Raw genomic sequence first — 21,955 nt, 5'->3', positions numbered from 1 at the left:
TCGTCATGGCTTGAAACTACATTGTGCTGCTCTAACGGTGAGAGAAAAAAAAAACAAAAACAAAAACAAAACCACAGCGTCACAGTTTGGCAGCAATATGATTCATCATTGTTTATGTGCCTAAATGAAATGTGTATATTTTTATATTGTCTCCTGCTTGGACGTCTGTGTGCATTCAAAGCTGACAGGAAGCTGCTTCATGGTGCCGTCGTTGTCGCTGTTTTGATGGAGAACGTTCTGAATAAAGTGCTGTGAGCTGCACCTCGCCGCGCCTCCGAGCCTTCAATCCCACGCTGCAAAACATAATCCAGAAAATAATCCAGAAAATGATCTCCTCTCCCAAAGCGAGCGGTGGTATTTTAGACGTGTCGTGTCATTTTTCCTACTTTTTCTGCAGCCGCTGGTTTCCATTCCTTCCACTAGGACAGGAAAACTCTCTTCACACCAGTTTTCAGAATAAAATCCTCCACATTAGTAACGAGGCTTTAATCCTCACACCACAGGTATCCTGCTGCTTTAATAAGTGTTTTTTTTTTTTTTTTTTTTTGCTGTTTTTTTATGTTTCCACCAGCCGGGGCATTATCTGATGATCAACCAACTGAGACGTTTGATTATCCCGCTGCTCTCCGCTCTAAGAGAAGGTCAAGGAGAGACGCTGGAGTTCATTTACATCACACACACACACACACACACACACATGAAACCAGCGTCGAAGCGTTCACTTGTGACGCCGCAAACGAGGAGAAACACCCCGCAGATGTTTCACCCTCGACAGCTTCATCGCAGTCAATCTGCGATAAAAAAAAAAACAGCGGGAATATAAAAAGAGTAGAGAGTCACTTTCCCGCCGTGCGCTCCCACCGGAGTCCGAGCACGACAGTCGGTCAGAGAGTGGATGAATCACGAAGCTTTAAGATCGTCTCTTCGTCTGGAGAAGGAACGCAGCGGCGACTTCCCAGCGGCCGAAGGCGACGTGAGGTCAAACCACACATCAGTTCATCCAGGAGCAGGCTTTTATTTTGAAATGCTCTATTTAACCCTCTGGACCAAAATCCCTTCATTTCTTTTAACACATATTCATCTATAATTAATAATCATAAAAATAATGATAATGATAACACATACACACATGCTTTGCCTATGAAGAAACTTTGTATTGTCTTAAAAATAATAATAATTTTAAAAAGCCTGACCTTGACGGTGCAATAAACAAACGAATGAATGAATAAAGTGGAAGACAATTTTTTTTTTTTTTTTTTTTTAAGAGGACAAATGTAAAAATGAAGCCAAAAAAGGAAAATAACAGTGTGGTTGTTTTAATTTTGCAGGGGGTTATTTTTTTATTATTATTATTTTATTTATTTATTATTTGTTATTTATTATTATTTATTTTATTTTTTAATTGTGAAATCAAATAAATGTATTTTTTCTCTAATCATTTTTCTTTTTTTTTTCTAAATAATGCCCTGCTGCTGGGCTCCTGGCCGTCGTGGGTTAACGTCCGGCGCTCGGCTCAGTGTCGGCGGCGGTCGTCTGTATCGCCGGGCTACGTTGGCGTCCTTGAACGCACCCTTCCCTCCAGGACGTGCTGTGCAGATGAGATCACTCCTGGATGATGCCTGTCTTTTGTCCCGCGACCAAATTAGACGCTGAGGGGTTTTTATGTGCACGATGACGCTGGCGGCCCCTCTGAGGCCGGCGCTAAAACTGGTGACGTGAATGTTAAAAAAAAAAAAAAAAAGGAAAAAATAAACATCGTAAAAGGACTATAAAAGCTCCAAGGACACCGAGCTGCTAAAATCTGTCCCCCCGGCTGCTGTTACAGCCTGTGTGTGTGTGTGTGTGTGTGTGTGTGTGTGTGTGTGTGTGTGTGTGTGTGCATGCGTCATGCTTGGCAACTTCAAAACGAACACCATTATCATCAGCATCTCCAAAGTCAAAGTTAACAAAAAGACAGAAGAAAGATCCGTCCAGTCCGTCTGCAGAGATGAAAAACACTTGAAAGCAGAACTTTCAGCTTTCCCTAGAGATGGTTTTTCTTTTTTTAAAATCATATTTTAAGATATCTTATCATTTCCCTGCGTCTTTACGGGTTTCAAAGCAGCCTTACATCTCGCTTTGAAAACTTTATCCGTCTGTTCTAAGAGAGAAGAAGAGAAAGCACAAAGCCAAAAAAGCAGAAGGAAGACACCGGCTCCTGTTTCCAAAGTCACGCATTAATAAGAAACCTTGAACGCAACTTCTTTGCAGAATATTAATATCAGTATTCTGATGCAGTTTTGCAATTATTGGCTTTTACTGACTGGAGTTGTTTCTTTCAATGACTCAGATGGATTTAATATCTCGAAAAATGTTCTCCATTATACATTTGGTCAGATCCACCTTGTTGGTACCGGGTTGAACCTCCTTTTTGCCGTCAGAGCTGCTTTAATTCTTGCTGGTAGAGGTTCAACAAGGTGCTGGAGACGTTCCTCAGAGGTTTTGGTCCTGATTGACTCGACAGCTTCATGCAGCTGCTGCAGACTGAGATGATCAGAGCTTTGTGATGTTCTCCAGCTGGAAGCAGCCGTGAGGAGCCGGTCCACTGCGGTCATGAAGGGACGGACCTGGTCAGTAGCGATGCTCAGGCCGGCTGTGGCGTTTAAACGAAGCTCAGTTGGTACTAAGGGGCCCAAAGTGTGCCAAGAAAACTTCCTCCATACCATCAAACCCCCAGCAGCTCCTGAACCAGCAGGATGGATCCAGGCCGTCGTGTTGCTGACGCCAGTTTCTGACCCGACCGTCCGAATGTCGCAGCAGAAATCGAGACTCATCAGACCAGGCGATGTTTTTCCAATCTCCTGCTGTCCACGTTTTGGTGATTCGTGTGAACTGCAGCCTCAGTTTCCTGTCCTTGCTGTGTTCTTCAAGGTTCCTCATGTTGAGACTTCAGAGATGTTCTCCTGCAGACCTCGGCTGGAACAAGACGTTATTCGAGTTCCTGTTGCCGTTCTGTCGGCTGGAGCCAGTCTGGCCATTCTCCCCGTGACCTCTGGCACCAACAAGGCATTTTCTCATTCAATGAATGAATGAATGAATGAAGGTTTTATTTCGAACATGTGCAAGTAGTACAAAAAGAAAAAAAAAAACCAGCAAAACAGCAAAAGAACAGTTGAAAACAATATTAACTTAACGTTCGAAAAGCAGTAGGAAGAAGCACAATGCTTATTGAATCCTACCCCCTCTCCACTTAGTAATTAATCAGTTTACCTCCTGTGTATCACATACTCACAATCACAAATAACTCAACATATTTACCGGTGCCAAAAAAAATAAAAATAAATAAATAACAAGTAAATAAACAATATGTGAGAACCCTAGTGTTTGTCACACCCTTCCTCTTCCCTATACTTTGTGAATACCACGTGTTTGTACCGCTGTTTGAACTTGCTCCTGCTTGGACATTGCTTTAGCTCCCCCGTCAATCTGTTCCACAGGATGTTTTCTGTTTTCCGGAGCGTTCTCTGTAAACCCTCGAGACCTTCGTGCAGCTCCTGAAACTCTCAACAACAGCCACGCCACGTTCAAAGTCACTTAAACCCCCTTTCCTCGCTGTTGTGACGCTCAGTTTGAACTCCAGCAGATCGTCTCGACCAGGCCTAAATGCCTAAACGAGTTAGTGACACGTGATTGGTTGATTAGATTTTTGTGTTAACGAGTTGTTGAACAGGTGAACCTAATAAAGTGGCCAGTGAGTGTGTACAGTGGTCCCTCGTTTATCGCGGGAGTTACGTTCTAAAAATAACCCGCAATAGGCGAAATCCGCGAAGTAGTCAGCTTTATTTTTTACAATTATTCTAGATGTTTTAAGGCTGTAAAACCCCTCTCTACACACTTTATACACTTTTCTCAGACAGGCATTAACATTTTCTCACTTTTCTCTCTTGTTTAAACTCTCTCAAAGTTCAAATCTTCGTAGAAAAATAAGTCCAGTAAAAAAAAAAAAAAAGCATGCAAAATTGCACAAAAAAAAATCTGCGAAACTGCGAGGCCGTGAAAAGTGAACCGCGTTATAGCGAGGGACAACTGTGATCGGTCCGCTGGCTGTGCTGCAAAATACAAAAATCAGTTAAACAAATGAGGCCTATGGTGTCTGATAGAGGTCAAAATATTAGCAAAAACCCCCCATCTATGAATTTCCATGCACGGCCTGCCACCGGAGAGGGTTAAATTTATATTTCTAAAAATGTTAATGTATTTATTTGTCGAGTTTCATGACAAACAGACGGTAATTTGCTCCTTTTGCTCCTTAATTATCACTGAGGTGGGAGTTTATTATGGTGATAGAGATTTAACTGTGGGGAACCTGCAGCTCGCACAACAGATTGTTTGTCCCTCAAAACAAAACCAGAAACTAAGATTTGGCACAAGTTTCAAATCAGAGCTCAGGTCAGCAGGCACTCACCGATGAACCCCGAGGAGGGCGGGTTGGGCTGGATGTTGTCCTCCGTGTTGGCCTGGATCACGTCCCACAGCCGCCAGATGAAGGCCGGGTGCAGGATGTAGAAGGGCTGGTCGGGGCGGCGGCGGCGGCGCTCGCTATACGGCGTGAACAGGTCGTAGTCGGGATTCTCGAACCACTGCAGGAGAGGAGCGAAACGACTCCCGTGAGACACCAGAGCGCCATTTTTTTTTTTTTTTTTTACCTTTTCCACAGCTGGAATATGTGGCTTTTCAGATTAAAACAGCAACAGGAGACACTGCAGTGTAAAAATATCTCCATTTTGTCAAACAAAGTAAAAAAAAAAAAATCTGTAAAAGAAAGTGTTGATGCTAGGACAAAGAGGATTTTTTTATTATTTTATTATTATATATTATATATATTATTTTTATTAGTTTTAATTATTTTATTTTCAGTGCTTTAATTTCTTTTCCATCAAATTCACAAACATTCAAAGGATTTTCAGGTCAGTTCAGTCATTTATTGCTCCGTGACGGGGAATTCAGCGTCTAGCCAGGTGTGATAAAAACAGCTATAATAAAATACAGAAAGTGGCACATAAAATCCTGCAGTAAAAACCAATGCAAATCCATAAAAATAGGCCTATAAATCCAATAAAAGTTTTACAACAACAGTCAGATGTTATAGATATTTAGCGAGCTACAATGTGCAAAACAATGTTCATTTTGCTAACTACACTTTACACAAACGACCTTTGTTGCTCATTTTAGGCTCTACTCTGCTGTGTTTCTGCACCTCTTGTGAGCTGAACTATCACTTCGCAACCAGTTTTTAAAATGGAATAAAAGTGTTTTTTTGTTTGTTTTTCTAACCACCATCACTAATAATCAGTAAATAAATATATAACTTTTCTGAGAATTGAACCCGGGCCGCCTGAGTGGCAGTCGTTAATCACACCTCTACTCTGATTTATCATCATACTTACCACATACATAGTGCTTTTACCACACTATCGTTTTAAATCCCGGAGGCTTCAATACAGGCTGATGCTGACTGGACACCTCTGACACGCCCACAAAATGGAGGAAAACTACCTGTGAGGCATGTTGCTCTCTGTTACAAAACGTTACAACCAAACACACCGTTCAATGAGACAACGTCACACAACGTTACGCATCATAACATCGTTGAATACACCCCTGGACTGATCAGCTGCACTGCTGACCCACCCAGAGCCATGTAAGCCCCGCCCATAGCCAGGTAAGCCCCACCCACAGCCAGGTAAGCCCCACCCACAGCCAAGTAAGCTCCGCCCACAGCCAGGTAAGCCCCGCCCACCAGCCTTAGCTCCGTCTCAGAGCTGGGTGAGCCCTGTCTGGTCCATCAGCAGCTGGAAACTGGCCCGGGACAGTCCCACCGAGGAGCCAGCAGAGCCCGGAGGAGACCATGGAGACACACCCGCGTTTGACACGAGAGTGAAAAGCCGGCTAATAAAAAACTTGCATCCACTGAACTCCAAAGAGCTCGGTTTCTCAGATTTTGGGTAACCAGATGAATCTTCGAGGTCGTGCTATTCGCTCTGGCAGATTGGCCGTCTGATCCAATACATGACTGAGGAGCGTTGAGGAAGCTGGACGGACGCACTTTAGTCTGGTAAAGCCTCTTGGAAATCAGAAATGAACTGGTCAAACTGGTCTGGGTGAGGCTGCCACCGGGCCAAATTCCCCCCAAAAAGTCAGAGTATCCCTCTAACATTTAAATTCCAGCTCAAACACTGTTTGTCATGTCATGTTATCATCTGCTCTTCTTCAAAGCCTGACTGTGACTCCAAACGATGGAAGACAGTTTTTTATGCGGCTGCTGACTGATTATTATTATTATTATTATTATTAATACTTTGATCAGAGCAAACAGCACACACACAGCAAACTAGCCCACAGTCATGTTTCTACCACCTTTAACAAACACTTATTATCATTATTATTTATTTTGTGCTTGTTTTTGCATGTTCCTGCTCTGTATTCCTTCGCTTTGCGCTCGCTGTTTCTTTGCCTTCGGGTGTGTGTGTCTGCTTCTTGGTTTCATGTTTATTTTGGGTGTGTTTGTGCCAGGCGCTTTGTGACTTGTTTTTGCAAAATGCGACATAAATAAATATCCTCCTCCTTCTTCTTCTTCTTCTTCTTCTCACTTGTTTTCCTCGGGATCCAAAAACACTTGTGGCCAGCTTTAACTCGCCTGCCGGGTCTTTACTCTGCACACACGTCCGTCTTTGATCCGCACTCATGAATTTACTTTTTGGACACATTATTTATTATTTATGTTTTCACACTTTGGTAAAAATGCATCTGTGTGTGTGTGTGTGTGTGTGTGTGTGTGTGTGTGTGGGCGATCAGATCTTCAGTGTGTGCTGGCTGCAATTTCCTTTTGGTTGTGTCTGAAAACAACCCAAGCACCAGGATGCCTGCTGATGCCACATGGAAAACCTCAAATCTGGTCTTATCGTGGCTGGCTGACATAAAAAAAAAAAAAAAAAAAAAAAAAAAAACAATACAAAAAATGAAGTGATTTATCTGGCCTTGCTTTTACCAAATAAGATTTTCTGCCACAAAGAGCCGGCGCCGCTTTAATCGGAAGCAGCTCTGAGATCAGCTGCACCAAACAAGACTGATGAGGTGGATTCCAGAAAATCAAAACAAAATCAAATCAAAACACGACAGCAGGCAGTTCGACAAAGGTCATAAATACAGATAAAAAAAACAAAAAAACTTCTCGTCTACAGAAATCCCAATCAAAGATCCACAAAACAGAGAGGTCCTCCTCGACTCGACGTGAAGCGGCTGCTGCAGGGAGGTGGAAATGTTTTAAAAAAATCCACACAAAAGTGTCTCACAGTCGTTAAATTCAGCTCCAACTTTCTTTTCCAGAAGCTTCAGAAGCGTCTTTGCCTCCGTCTTTCCGATTCTTTTCAACCGCGTCCGCTCACTTTTGACAGATTTCAGTTTGAGCATCGGCAGACGCATCTCCGTCTGAAGTCGTTTAAAAGTTAAAATCTTGTTTCTCTTCCAACAAGGTAAAAAAAAATCTACCATTGGGATGACATAATCCCAGTTTCCGATGCAGTTTCACTTGCATTTTTTTCTGTAATAAAAGCAAACTCAAGACCTGCCTTTTTAGTATGACTTTTAACTAAATTTTATTTTACTAAATTTTATTAATTTATTATTTTTGACCCTTTAGTCTGGTTCTTAACTGAATTTTATTTATTTTATTATTTATTTATTTATTTATTTATTTATTTTTACCTTTTGAGAGTGGTTTTTAATTGAATTTTATTTATTTGATTATTTTTACCTTTTTAGTCTGGCCTTTAACTGAATTTTACTTATTTTTATTACTTTTGCTTTTTTTTTTTAGATATTTACTTATATCTCTATAGTATTGATTATCTTCTCTCTGGTGTTTCCTCTGTGTTCTTAATTCCTCAGTGTTTTTAAATTTGGGTGTGTGTGTATGAGTGTGTGTGTGTGTGTATGTGTGTGTTGTATTGTTGTTGTCTTGTTTTTATGTAAAGCACTTTGGGCTGCTCCTTTTGTATGAAAAGTGCTCAATAGGCCTAAATAAAGTTTGATTGATTGACTGATGATAATAAAAGCATAAATCTGCTGAAACAAGGCAGAATGAGGCAGATGTCAGATCAAGAAAATGACACCTGATTCAAGAGAAGTTGCTTGGAGCTGGAAACAGGTGGGCAGATTATTATTTTTTTAAATTTGTGTTGGAATAAAAACGAGATTTGAGCCGTGAAGGTGAGACTGGGTGCATGGAGCGGCAGCAGACTCCGGCTTGCTGCACGGTTCACGTTTGCATCACATTTTTTGGCGAGCGCCCTTTGATATTTTAAGGGGCGCACGTTTTCACTGACGGCGGTCACACACACACACACACACACACCCTGCTGTGTCTGCTGAGCTCCACCGAGCGGAAAATTAAACATGAACATGATCGACTGAGGGGCACAAACACAACAATGAAGTAACTCATTACATCCGCTCACATTACTGCAGCTGGTCTGGTATTTGCATTCATTTAAAAAAAAACACGGCGGTAGCTTTTACTCGTCACTTGGTTTGAAATGAAAGGTTTTGCTTCACTACTTTTTAATTCTAGTTCAAATTTGAATTTTGAAATAAGCAGAAGGGACTATTAACCCCTTAAACTCTGATTTAACATTAAATAATTTCCCCCGTAGAGCAGGACAGAGTCTCCTCCATGTTGTGGCTGCAGCTTCACATCGAAAATAGAAAAGATCTGCATGTCTTGTGCAGCATTTTAGACGCATTTCCCTGAAACGGAGCAGCTCATGTTCGGGATTTTTGGAAACCTCAGGATCTCAGCTAGAATTTAAAATGAAGCTCTGCAGGTTTGAACAAAGCTCGGCCACACAGCGAGGACAAACACACCGACGGGACTGGCGGAGTCAAGGAGGTCAAATATGAGCAAAGTAACAGCGAAGGGCATTTTCTCCCTCCAACTTTACGTGTATATGAATGTTTAGCAAATCCTAAAACAGATGAACATCAACCCAGCCCGGTGACATTTCCTCGAATCTGACGCCAAAGTCCTGTAACAGAGAAATCACACACAGCGAGCGACAAACGGTGTGTACGGAGGAAGATTTCCTGACCTTAACCGTGACCTTTCCCTAACCTAAGTGTTACCTAACCTAAGTTTGTGCACTAGTCACAACATTTAATTAATAGATTGATGTCCATACACACATTTATCCAGGTTTATCCAGGTGAGGAAAAGTTACGTTTAGGCATAAAAACCCAGACCTAAACCCCGGGCCGCCTGACTGAAGGCTGTGATTGACCATCATGATATGATGTAACCAGGGATGAAAGTAACTACATTTACTCAAATTACTGCAATAAAATAGCTTTTTTTTTTTTTTTTTTTTTTTTTGTAATTGTACTTTTGAGTACTTTTAGAAGTCAGTAATTTTACTTTTACTTTACACTGCAAAAACACAAAATCTTACCAAGATTATTTGTCTTATTTCAAGTCAAAAATGTCTCATTTCAAATCAAAATATCTCATTACACTTAAAATAAGACATGATCACCTCAGAAGTAACTTGTTTTTAGACAATTTTCACTCATTTCAAGTGAAATTTCACTTGAAACAAGTGAAAATTTGCTTGTTTCATTGGCAAAATTTGCCAGTGGAAAAAGTGAAAATTCACTTGAAATAAGTGAAAATTAGCTAGAAACAAGCAACAAATTTTGCCAATGAAACAAGCAAATTTTCACTTGTTTCAAGTGAATTTTCACTTGAAACGAGAGACAATTGTCTAAAAACAAGTTACTTCTGAGGTGATCATGTCTTATTTTAAGTGTAATGAGATATTTTGACTAGGAATAAGACATTTTTGACTTGAAATAAGACAAATAATCTTGGTAAGATTTTGAGTTTTTGCAGTGTAGTGGATGTGATTAAAATTATTTCAGCAAAAGCGTGCTAAAGTACAGATTCTGCATGCTCTTTGAAAGCATCTGGAACTAGATCTTCATAAACCTTCACAGTAAATGACCCGTTAGCAAAGATAAGACGGGTAATAATCTGGCTTTACTTTTTTTTGTGTACTACGTTTTTTTTTTTTTTTTTTGGGAAATTTCCATATCCACATTTAAAAGAACCTAGTTTGAATTTTTTTTTTTTGTGCTCGTCCTTTTAGAGTTTCATAGGTAAAGATCTGATCTGACAGTTATCATCTCTAAAAAGTAACTGAGTACTTTTTACTGTTACTTCAAGTAGATTTCAACACTACTTCTGCTTCTACTTGAGTAACAATTTGCAGGACTCTTTCCACCAGTGGATATTATACTGAGTGTTTGGATGACGATGCGACAGGTGCCGGCCGACAATCGATATGAGACGATATCATGTCGATTTAACACGACCGGTGACATCACAGCGCCGTGTTTCTGCTTCAGCTGCTCGGCCGGCTTCGTCTCGAGGATTTAATCTCGCTCCGGCAGGTGATTTCTATTCTCTCTGAAATCCAGCACGTTTCCACACTGCTGATTTATTCCTGAGAGTGGAGTAGATTACTGTCCTTTTTGTTTTTTCTCAGCTGCTGGCTGTGACTGCCACTTAAAAAGGCGGCTTGCTTGGATGAAAATGGTGACACAGACTTAATATTGATTATATTGGATTGCTGATCATTAGATTGATATATTAATCCAGATTGATGGATTGTTAAACCCCCACCGTCCACCGCCCCTCCACCTTCCTCACATGGACTCTGTGGCTCTTCATATGACCTCACCACTGTCACAGGTTGTGTTCATGGACTCGAATCTCTAGATTATATTTTGGTGACGGTGTCATGACCGGCCATGAGACCGGGCTGCCTCGCCACTGAAGTTAACGGGGAGGATTTGCACATCACCTGCACAAAGCCCGACTCAGTTTCAAAGTGCAAAGCCGTGTTATTTGCAGGCAGATTGATGAGAGGCGGCCGGTCGACACGCCTGTTCGCCTGAAGCCGAGCCAAACGCCGGCGGCACGCAGCGTCTCCTCTCCCGCGGCGGGACAGGGGAGTCGCTTTAAAGGCCATAAATCCGGCCAAATAAGCGCTGAGTCACTGTTGTCGATCAATAAAGCCCCGTCTCCCCCCCGTCGATGTGTTAAATAAGCAGCAACACGCCGAGGCTCCTTGCTCCTTTCAAGGTGAAAGCGGCGCTGACGTCACGGCCTCGCTTTTAATTAACCTGCAGCTGTTTCCTCGCAGGTCACCAGATCGCTTCCCTGCCCGTTCACCTCAAGAGCGAAATAACGGTGTGACCGCGAGGAGCCGGCCCCTCGCCGACTCTCCATCACTCCTGAATCTGACATGAGGTGCAAGTAATTAACAGTCACTTTTACCCACAGGGGGAAACACACTCTGAGACTCTCACAGGCACATTTAGTGCCTTTTTAAGAAGTTTAACACTGATTTTTTAATCAAATTGAAGCCTGATTTCTCTGTGAGGATGTGAAGGTGTCTGCAAAGGTGAGTGCTGTACATCTGGTCCAGTGCAAAGCTCAGTTTTAGGTTTTTAACCAGATGTTTCGAGGAAATGTCATTTTCTCAGTTTCCTCAGTGATAAATCAAATCAGAACTGCTTTTCCATGGAAGTTGCACACAGATTTTCTTAGATTTCTCTCTGCAGTGTCACAGCTGAGTAAGAAATAATGGGGGTTAGTCAAGAACAGGCATTTTTCTAACAGAGAAAAGTAAATATAAAGACCTAAAGGTTCAGTAAAAGGCCTTTTAGTGTTAATCATGTCGACTCTGATGCAGGAGAACTTCTTTTTCTAGATGCTCATGTTGGCCCAGTTTAGGTAAAATGGCATGTGGGACATTTTGAGACTTTTTAAGGTCCTGCAGACATTTGCTCATTTAGTCTTCAGAGTTTAAATCTTGTTTTTTTTCCTGTCAGATTTTTGACCTCGTCCTGAAACTACATCAGAAACTAGCAGGATTATCTCATCCCATTGGTGGATTTTTTACCTTGTTTGAAGAAAATTGAGATTTCCACACTGCAGATGATGGTGGAGTATTGAACGTTCTGTTGAAAATGAAATGCCTTGGGTTCCTTTAGGATTGATTAAAGGCTTTTGACTAACTTCTGCAAAACTTTTGATATTTATCTTTTACTTCTCTCTCTTTAAAGCACCTTTAATTGTTTAAAGACCAAACGCTGGCTGCCGTCTGTCATTTCTTACCGAGTTGCACTCCTAAACTTTTCGTCTTGACACATTCAGCTAAATCTGTAAATCTCTGCAAAAAATCTACAGTTTTTTCTTCAAACAAGGTAATAAAATCCACCAGTGGGATGAGATAATCCCACTTGTTTCCAGTGCAGTTTCAGGATTTTTACATATAAATGTGTTGAAACAAGGCAGAATGAGGCAGATCAGCCACTGGGATCAAGAAAATGACGCTCGATTCAAGAAAAGCTGATTGGTGTTGGAGACAGGCGAATTTTTGTCTTTATTGGAAGAAAAAACAGATCTGAACCCTGAAGACGAGACTAAAATGATTTGGATTTGTTTTTGTGGTGACGGGGGAAGGAGTCAGAATCTGATGTTTATCTCTGCTCTGGGACGGTAAACTAAACAAACTGAAAACTGCAGCTGTCAGGAGTGATTTACACCGGCTAAAGTAATGAGAACTCATTTTTCATAAAAATGTGTCCCCTGTTCTCAGTTCCTGTGCAGAATCAATAACAGTTGCTCGGTTACACAGTGGATCATGTTTGTAATTCATCATAAAGTGCAGCAGAGCTCACACACACACACACACACACAGAGTTTAAGTTAGTGCGGAAGGTAAGATTTTAAATGGAAAGAACTCTTACTTTGTTGATTTCCTGTTGAAACAGGAACTCAGGATCCCAAACATGCTTTTATTTTGAAGGGATGAGGTGGATGAGAGAGGATGTTTACAGATTTTTTAAAGTTTTTATTAGTGGAAATTTTAATTTACAGCCACCGGTGCAGGATGATGATGTCACTGTTTAAGATGTCTGACAGGAAGTCGAGGTCACGTGACGTCGTTTCATGGCGACTTTAAAATGAGACTAAACGACTTGTTAAAGGAACAGTCCAACATTTTGGGCCAAATCCCCCTTTTTTCCAACTTCCCCTGACTGAGACCAGATGTTGGACACCATCCTCACCTCTGTACGTCCAGTGGTTCAGTTCCTGTGGGTAGCATTTCCTGTTAGCTTAGCATAAAGACTTGAAGTCAATAGGAGTCGTTAGCCTGGCTCCGTCAAAATAAACCTCACAGCAACTCTGAAGCTGTCTGATTTACACAGCGGATCATGTGGATTTGAAATACACGTCTTGGGACAGCTTCAGAGTTGCTGTAATGTTTATTTTTTCACTTTGACTGAGCTAGGCTAACGACTCCCATTGACTTCAAGTGTTTATGCTAAGCTAACACAAAATGCTACCCATAGGAGCTGAACCACTGGACGTCCAGAGGTGAAAATGGTGTCCAACATCTGGTCTCAGTCTGGGGAAGAAAAGGAAAAGGAGGATTTTTGCCCAGAAACCTACAACTTGAAGATGCAGATTTTTATTTTCATTTTTTTAATGGAGTGTGTATCTGCTCCAACAGCTTCAGCATCCATCAGCTCGACAGAGTTACTCGTTGTCAAGGTTACAGAGACACTGACTGTTTTGGCAGCGCACAGCATGAATGGAGGAAGCTGCAGATGTGTGTGTGTGTGTGTGTGTGTTTCTTTTTCCCGTCGCTCTGCTGCACGTGTCACATCCTTTTCAGGTTAACATAAAAGCCAGTGTGTGTGTCTCTCTCTCTCTCTCTGTGTGTGTGTGTGTGTGTGTGTGTGTGAGACACTGACAGAAAGTGGATCACGTGAGGCTCGTTCTGACCCACATGCGCGGCTGCCGGCCTCCTCTGGATGTCATGTCTCGCCGCTGACGCGCTCCGTGTGTCCTGTGGCCTGGTCGCATGGGACCGCTCTAATTAGGGCGACTCATGTAATTAACGCCGACCCTGACCTCTGGATTTTGTGAGGCATTCATGCGGGACTCTGGAAATCACCTACACGCCAAAAATAACCGCACAAGGTCAGGATTTTACAGCCAGGCATTTTCCTGACACAAAAATAATAATAATTTTGAGCATAAACACAAATTACAGCCAACCTTTTGCCCTCTAATGTTCAGTTTAGCCATTAGAGGCACGGTGTGATATTAAAATCACCAAAGATACACACACTGATCACAAATTACTGCATTTTACTGGTGTAATAGTGGCATTATGTACATTAAACATGAATTCATGAACCCAAAAGTCATTTAATCTGATGTTCGGTGTTCAAATCTTGTTTTTCCTCAAACGAGATACACAAATCTGCCAGAGGGATGAGATAATCCCACTTGTTTCCGACGTGAACCAACTTTTTCTAGATCCCAGTGGCTGATCTGTGGGTTTATTTTTCCCGGTAGGTGCACTGCAAATAAATCTGTCTTTTTTTTTCTTTTTAAAGAGATTTTAACACTGAACATGAGGCTAAATCACTCGCTCAGATGGAGACTGTTGACGCATGTTGACTCTGATCAAAGGTTTGAATGTTCCCAGACGTTAGATCACACATAAAATATTATCCAACGAGGTGGTAAATATCATCTTATGACGGTTTCTCTCCTCACACGGGACGTTTGATGTAAAACTTTTGTGGATTTCTGAAGTTTCAACTCATTTTCCTCGGCGCCTTTGATCCGTAATGGTTATAAACCCTCCCAGAATATATAATTTCTTGTTTTCCTCAGCTCTATTTTTCACCATTTTCTCACTGGTTCTGCCCTCTGACCTCCTTACACTGCAAAAATCTTCATTTTTAAGTCTTTGAGTCTCATCTTAAGGGTTAAAATCTTGTCTCTTAATTTCCAGAGCTGATTCAACTTCACTTTTCCTGAGTCAAGTGTCATTTTCTTGATCCCAGTTGGTTGATCTGCCTCATTGTGCCTCGTTTCAACAGATTTATACCTGTTCCCAGAAGAGAAAATATCATGAAACATGGGAAACTACATTGGAAAAAAGTGGGATTATCTCATCCAAAGACAGTCAAACACCTAAAACCTCACAGTAAATCAATATTCATCAACACAAATACAAAACAGGCCTATAAATGCAATAAAATCTGTATATAAGACGTTTGATGTAAAACTTTTGTCAATTTCTGAAGTTTCAACTCATTTTCTTCAGCGCCTTTGATCCATAATGATTACAAACCCTCCCAGAACCTACAATTTCTTGTTTTCCTCCGCTCTTATTCATTTATTTTTCACAATTTTCTCACCGGTTCTGCCCTCTGACCTCCTTACACTGCAAAAAATCTTTTAGTCTCATCTTCAGGGTTAAAATCTCGTCTCTTAATTTCCAGAGTTGATTCAACTTGAATCCAGTGTCATTTTCTTGATCCGAGTGGCTGATCTGCCTCATTCTGCCTTGTTTCAACACATTTACACTTGAAAAAAAGTGGGATTATCTCATCCAATGACAGAAGTTGCCTCACAAAACTCAGCAAGCTACAGCAAAACATCCAAAACCTCACAGTAAATCACTACTCATCAACACAAACACCAACTTTGGCTATAAATGCAATAAAATCTGCATATAATTAGCAGAAATGAACAACATAAAGTGCTAGAATGTGTGCACTGTTGGAGGAAAAAAAACTAAGATTTCACAGACAAGACACTCTGGTGGAATTTATTTAAGAATCGAGCGCAAACATCTTGTCAATAATGACTGACGGCGAGTGCAACAACGAAAAAAGAAGCTTGGATCCCCCCCGATGGCCAAAGCAAAATCAATAAAACTCTTTGATCGCTTCGTATGTACATATACAGACGCACCGTGTGAATGTGAAACACGGGCTGGCTCAAAGCCTGCATGTTCTAAATGGTGGTAAAAAAAAAAAAAAAAAAAAGAAAATATATATATGTATACATGTATATATACAAATAAAAACATCTCAGTCTTCCCTGTGGTGGAGGATAATTCTGTATTCTTCCTCAGGCTCTCTGTGTTTGTTCATGGCATTACAGCGGCCACCCAGGAATTATGTTTCTCATTTTTTATTTTATTTTCCACCCCATCACAGCTCTGCACACAGCTCGCTCATTAAGACTGAGAACCTGACCGCAATTAATGAGAGGCCGCCGCCGCCGCCACCGCCACCGCCACGCACCCAACAGGCCGGCTGTCTGCGGCGTTTTGTCTCATACCGGGGAGGTTTAGGATTCTCCTCATCGAAGGAAACGGGGAATAAAGTCGTTTTTTTTTTTTTTGTTTTTTTTCCCCTCGACATGACTGCAGGCTGGAGTTTTAATGGCGGGATCAGACCACAAGCTGCATGCTGCTTTAATAACGCTGCAAAATCCCTCGCACTAATTAGTTTGTTTACCGTTTTCACGCTGAATGCACAATCCATGGTGGAGAAACGGAAAGCTGCAAACAGGACCACAAACACACATCCAGTGAATATGAGACTGAAATAAATACCACGAAAAGAGTGGATATTGTGCTTTTAAAATAACGTGCATCGCAAAAGTGAATATTATACCGGATGTGGTTATTTTAGGGCAAATCCCAGGCCAAACATACACCGCCACCTTATTTCCACGTCCAGCAAGGAAACTGAGTAACTCTGTCTCCTAAGAATTATAATCCCATACAATTAAACTGCATTCTTAATTACATTTAGGGAGGGCGGGGCCATATTTTGTCTCGGATTACGTTTGTTTCTGATGTATCATGAAAATACGTTTCTGATCAACATGATATACAAGACATGTTGATCAGAAATGTATTTTCATGACGTTTTAGTCCGTTTTGTTTTGTACAGCCACCAAAACTACTCAGTTAAGGTTAGGGAAAGGTTAGGTTTAGACATAAAAACAAAACTACGTGGCTGAGGTTAAGGAAAGGTTAGATTTAGGAAAGAAAATTACATGGTAAAGGTTAGGGGAAGGTTAGATTAAGACATGAAAACTACTCAGTTAAGGTTAAGGAAAGGTTAGATTTAGACAACAAACCAGAATTCACTCCCAGCTCACCGCTCATCGTTCAAAACAGCCCTCAAAACCCACCTCTTTAGACCTGCTTTCCCTACTTCTTTACTTTTTAACTCCATTTTACTGCTTGTTGCTTTGTCTCTTTTTGGTTTTTCTACTCCTTAATTCTAGTTTTATCCTTTTAAAGTTGTTCTCTGTTTTTTTCTCTGTAAGTGACTTTGGGTATCTTGAAAAGCGCGATACAAATGTCATGTATTATTATTATTATTACTCTTATAACTACTTGGTTAAGGTTAGGGAAAGGTTAGGTTTAGGGTTTAGACAACAAAACACTTGTTTATGATAATGCAATGTAGCGTTTGCAAAAATCGAACACGACTGTTGCTTCATGCTGGACTCAAACTCAGGTCGGACAGGTGAAGGTCAGACGTTTGGCTCCGTCTGCCTTGTCGTGACTTCAGACTCAGACGTTTCTGTGATGCGTCACAAACAAACATAATCTGCAACAAAACGTGTGTGACAGTGCAGTTTAGCTGTTTGAGAATGTAATCTGCAGACAAAAGCCACTCATCTTCTCTGTCGTTCCTGTTAAAATCATCACCAGGACGACAAGCACAGTTTGCAGTTTGAGGCTCAGGAGGCAGAACGGTCGATTGGTAAGTGGACGGTTCCCGGTTCGATCCCCGGCTCCTCCAGAGAGCATGTCGAAGTGCCCTTGAGCAAGACGCTGAACCCCTAACTGCTCCCGATGGGCAGCTCGGCACCGTGCATGGCAGCCATCAGTGTGTGAGTGAGTGAGTGTGTGTGAATGGGTGAATGTGAGGCAAACACACTGTAAAGCGTTTTAAGTAGAAAGTCATGCAGTCCATTGACCATTTATATTTTTATTCATATTTCAGAGGGAGGATATTACAAAAAACATTTCTTAGCCTGAGGAGCTTATTTATGTCGTTTTTTTTTTTTTTTTTTTTTTTTTTTTTTTTTTAAAAGGGGAAGCTCCTCGCTGTTGAACGAGGTTCTGTGTGGGAAGTGATGTCACCAGAAAAACAAGCCAATCAGAATCAGCCCCGGTCGTTTCATCACAGCTGAGCCTCATCCAAAATCAACCAGTCATCTGCGTTTAAGGTCTTAAATTCTGCATCATCCAACCCACGCTTTACCACCGCTGTGCTTCAGCTGGAGAGAGGGCGGAGCCACCAAGACCCCCAGCCAATCAGCTTCCACCAGCTCATTAATAATGAACAAAGGGGCGTATTCCATTCACAGAAAATGAGCTACCCCACATTTTTCACATTTCCTCACAGTTTTCTTTCTTTTAAATGTTTTTTTAGACAACAGCTTTATCATATATCACATTCATTAGTTATTATACAACAGCTGTGGCCATTAACACTCTTTTTATTTTCTAGGAAACAAGTTTGATGATGTCAGCGTGTGCAGAGCTGAGCGTCTCCTGACAAACGTCTGAATTCTCCTCCCTCAACATTTATGCTTTCCCTCGGCGGCGCCGCTCATCAGGAGCGCTGTAATTACAGCGGAGGTGATAACGGGCCCCTGACGGCGTAATGGACACATGCCAGAGAGGAGGGAGGGGCCGCGCCGGGCCACACCGACAGGAAATGCGAGGATTTCAAGTGTCAAAGGAAACGGCATAAACTGGAGGAGAAGGTGGCATCACCATCGATATTATTATCACTATTAGAGTCGACTGCTGGAGTTTCATCTGTTTTTTGGGTTTTTTTTTTTTTTTAGAGCAATTTGCAGGGAGGTGACGCAAAATCAGTAGCATTTCTGTTCGGCACAGATGACAGAGCTGACGCCCGCTACCCGAACGCCGGCGTGATTTTCCGGTTGTTGTGTGACGGCAAGTCTTACCTTGTGCAGGTCGACGGAGTACGGCGCCGGGTCCCAGGCCACCAGCGTGACGTCCTGGTACAGCGAGCTGGTGTTGAACTGGTGTTTGGGTCGAGCCAGGATCTGAGGAGGAAAAAGAAGACTTTCTCAACACTGCAAAAAAAAAAAAAAAAAAAAAAAGGTCTCAGTCCCAGTCTGCCACTGGGATGAGATAATCCCACTGCTTTCCAACGCTAATCCACATGTTTGCAGACTTTTAGTGAATCAAAAGTCATTTTGTGTGAGGAGGCAGGGACGTCCCCTCAGCCCATTCCACTTTTGAACCTTCACAGATTAGCAGGATGAATCCCACACTGCAAGTAATTTGGTGTCATCTTGAAAAAAAAAAAAAAAAAAAAAAAAAATCTGCCAGTGGGACGAGATAATCCCACTTGTTACCATGGCTAATCCACCTGTTGTTCCCTGAAAAAACAAGTGCAGCTGCATTGGAAACTAGTGGGATTATCTCGTCCCACTGGCAGATTTTTTAAGTAAATAGACTGAAAAATGAGACTAGATGATTTGGATGAGATAATCCCACTTGTTTCCAGTGGAGTTTCACTTCAGAGCTTTTATTTCTAAACAGCCAGAGAACCAAATGTTAATCTAAGTTACTTTTCACCTGGAGGGCTGGTTTCACTGTGTAGCACACTGTAAAAAATTAAGAATTTACTTTTTTTTTTTTTTTTTTTTTTTTTTTTTTTACTGATAAAGGGAATAAAAAAGCCTCATAGCATCACATCAGTATCGTCTGTCAAAATAAAAAATGCATATGTGCTGTAATGTTTCCAGAAATATGTACAGAAACGAGCCAGAGCGGGGGGAAATATATTGAAAACATTAAATTCTTACAATAATCGAGCAATTATTCCAGTCAGCGAAGCTCCAAACTGAATTTTAACGCTGCGAAACCTCGCTCGTTTTTATTCCTTTGCCACGAGGTTTGCTAATGATGAGGCTTTTTTTTTTCTTTCTTTCTTTCTTTCCCTTTCGGGGGCCGCTGTGTTATTCGAGTCGAGCGCCAGCAGACGTCAAAACATGTTTTGCAAAGCTGTCAGACACAATTTCATACATGAGACGTGACGTCGGCTGCGGCTCGGGTGCGGGCGCGGGGCTCGGCGGCCCGAGGCGGCGTGGAACCCGACGCTCAAACAAACGGCATGAGAAAAACATGAGCCACATGGAGGGGGGATCTGCGATGGCTCCTCGCCCTGCAGCCAAACAGGCAGCGAGGATCAGGCTTTTATGAAGATGTAAAGATGTCAGGGGAGCTGTGTGTGTGTGTGTGTGTGTGTGTGTGTGTGTGTGTATATGGCATAGCCGGCACAGATAGCCATTTAATTTCTGCATGAGCTTGTATGAGTGTATGTATGTTGCATGAATTTTTAGCAGGGGAAGAGTGTGTTTTACCATTTCCTGCTCTTTTTTTTTTTTTTTTTTTTTGCCCTGCTTTGCTCTGCCGTTGTGAAAATTTAATAATAACGTGATACTTTATTGATTCCTGCAGGAAAATTGCCTGTGGGGGAAATTGGATCATGGCAGCAGCGAGGAACAGGATATAGATAAGGATACAGAAAAAACATATACATATATAAAAATGAAATGCATTTAATTCAATACAACAATACAAAGTTTTCATCTGAAGTTTCACCATCGGCCGATCAGACGACAGCCGAGCGATTTACAGAGCGGAGAGGCTGGTGGTTTAATTTTATAGAGGAATAAGAGGAGGCTGTTTACACGGCGTTAAATACATAAATGAATAAAATAAGTCAGAAATGCCAGGTTGAAGGTGAGGCCGGGGGTTTGTGCAGCAGCTTTGAAAACTGCGGTGACAAAGTGACCATGTAAACGTGCGTTGATACTGTGGAAAACACCGCTCATGCAAAATACAGTCACAGATATCAGGATAATTGATATTACAGGATGTTGGCGTGCATCTGTGGGGGGGTTAAAATGATAAAAATCAAAATAAACCAACAAAAAAACTGAATGTTAAAATGGTAAAACAGTGAGACACGGAGAACTTAATGTTTCGAAGGAACAGTTAACCCAAGAAAACAAATAAAATTAAAAGATTCATAAAAATTACATAAATAAAACATAATAGAATAACTTAAATTTTTGAATAAAAATAATAAATCGAAAATACGCAAATAAAATAAAATAAATAATGCATTTAAAATAAATAAATAATCTAATTAGTTAATTAATTAGTATTATTATTATTTATTTATTTTATTTTTTTATTTTTTTCACTTTTCCCTCATGCAGTCTATCAATCCAGGGAGTTTCTGTGTGATTTGGCAAAGTTTCCAGAATGATGAGGCTGGACAGGGTTTGTTTTGTGGAACTCAACACACAAAACACACAAAGAAGGGAAAACATAAAAGACACTTTAAAAGACACGCCAAAACTAAGGAGGCTTTCTCTGTTGCTAACTGTGAACTGTTCCACCTCTCTGGAGTTTCTCTGTCGTGCGATAAACTCGGCAGTAAAAGCTCTTTCCAAAAACAAAAAACAAAAAACGCAGACGTCTGATGTTAATCCCAGCCCAGAGGAGAGGGACGACTTCCACTGAGGAACTAGTTCCTGCTGAAGGACACCAGCAGGCTGAATCAATCCGCCTTGAGTACTGAAGAAGCAAACCCATCCAGCCCCACTGTATCTGAGAGTGGAAACCCCACAAAATCACACAGAATGTCTTTGGACTGGGAGGCAGGATACTGATATTTTGCCGTTATCAAATATGCTGATTTTTTCCCGAATCTTTTGAGTCATGCTGATGAATGCACATATTTTTTCCCACCTCATTGCAGAGAACATCAAGTCTCTCCTGCAGTGGAATTAACTTTTTATTATGCCTGCTCTTATTCTGAAGGCGGACTGGCAGATGCAAAATACACTGAGCAAAATAAGACTAACTACTTTGACTTAGGTGATGTAAAACCTGCCATATTTATTATTATATAACATTTTCTTATTCATTTTCTGATTGATCCTACTGAATCAGGTTTG

The 21,955-nt window shown here is 41.3% G+C and overlaps 1 protein-coding gene across 3 annotated transcripts in view; it reads right to left on the bottom strand.

The window, feature by feature from the left end:
* LOC115374399 (beta-galactoside alpha-2,6-sialyltransferase 2-like) overlaps positions 1-21,955 on the bottom strand; it is a 68,372-nt gene that overhangs the window by 10,470 nt on the left and 35,947 nt on the right. For all 3 annotated transcript variants that reach the window (XM_030073275.1, XM_030073283.1, XM_030073291.1), the window contains exons 4-5: positions 18,920-19,021; positions 4,445-4,619 (exon numbers count right to left, since the gene is read on the bottom strand). In XM_030073275.1, the coding sequence (XP_029929135.1) occupies positions 4,445-4,619; positions 18,920-19,021 (277 nt within the window). The remainder of the gene's footprint in view (positions 1-4,444; positions 4,620-18,919; positions 19,022-21,955) is intronic.

Source organism: Myripristis murdjan, chromosome 2 (genome assembly GCF_902150065.1).
Source record: "Myripristis murdjan chromosome 2, fMyrMur1.1, whole genome shotgun sequence".
Taxonomy (NCBI): Eukaryota; Metazoa; Chordata; class Actinopteri; order Holocentriformes; family Holocentridae; genus Myripristis; species Myripristis murdjan.
Note: the sequence above shows the minus strand (reverse complement) of the source record. Positions and strands in the feature narration are given on the sequence as shown.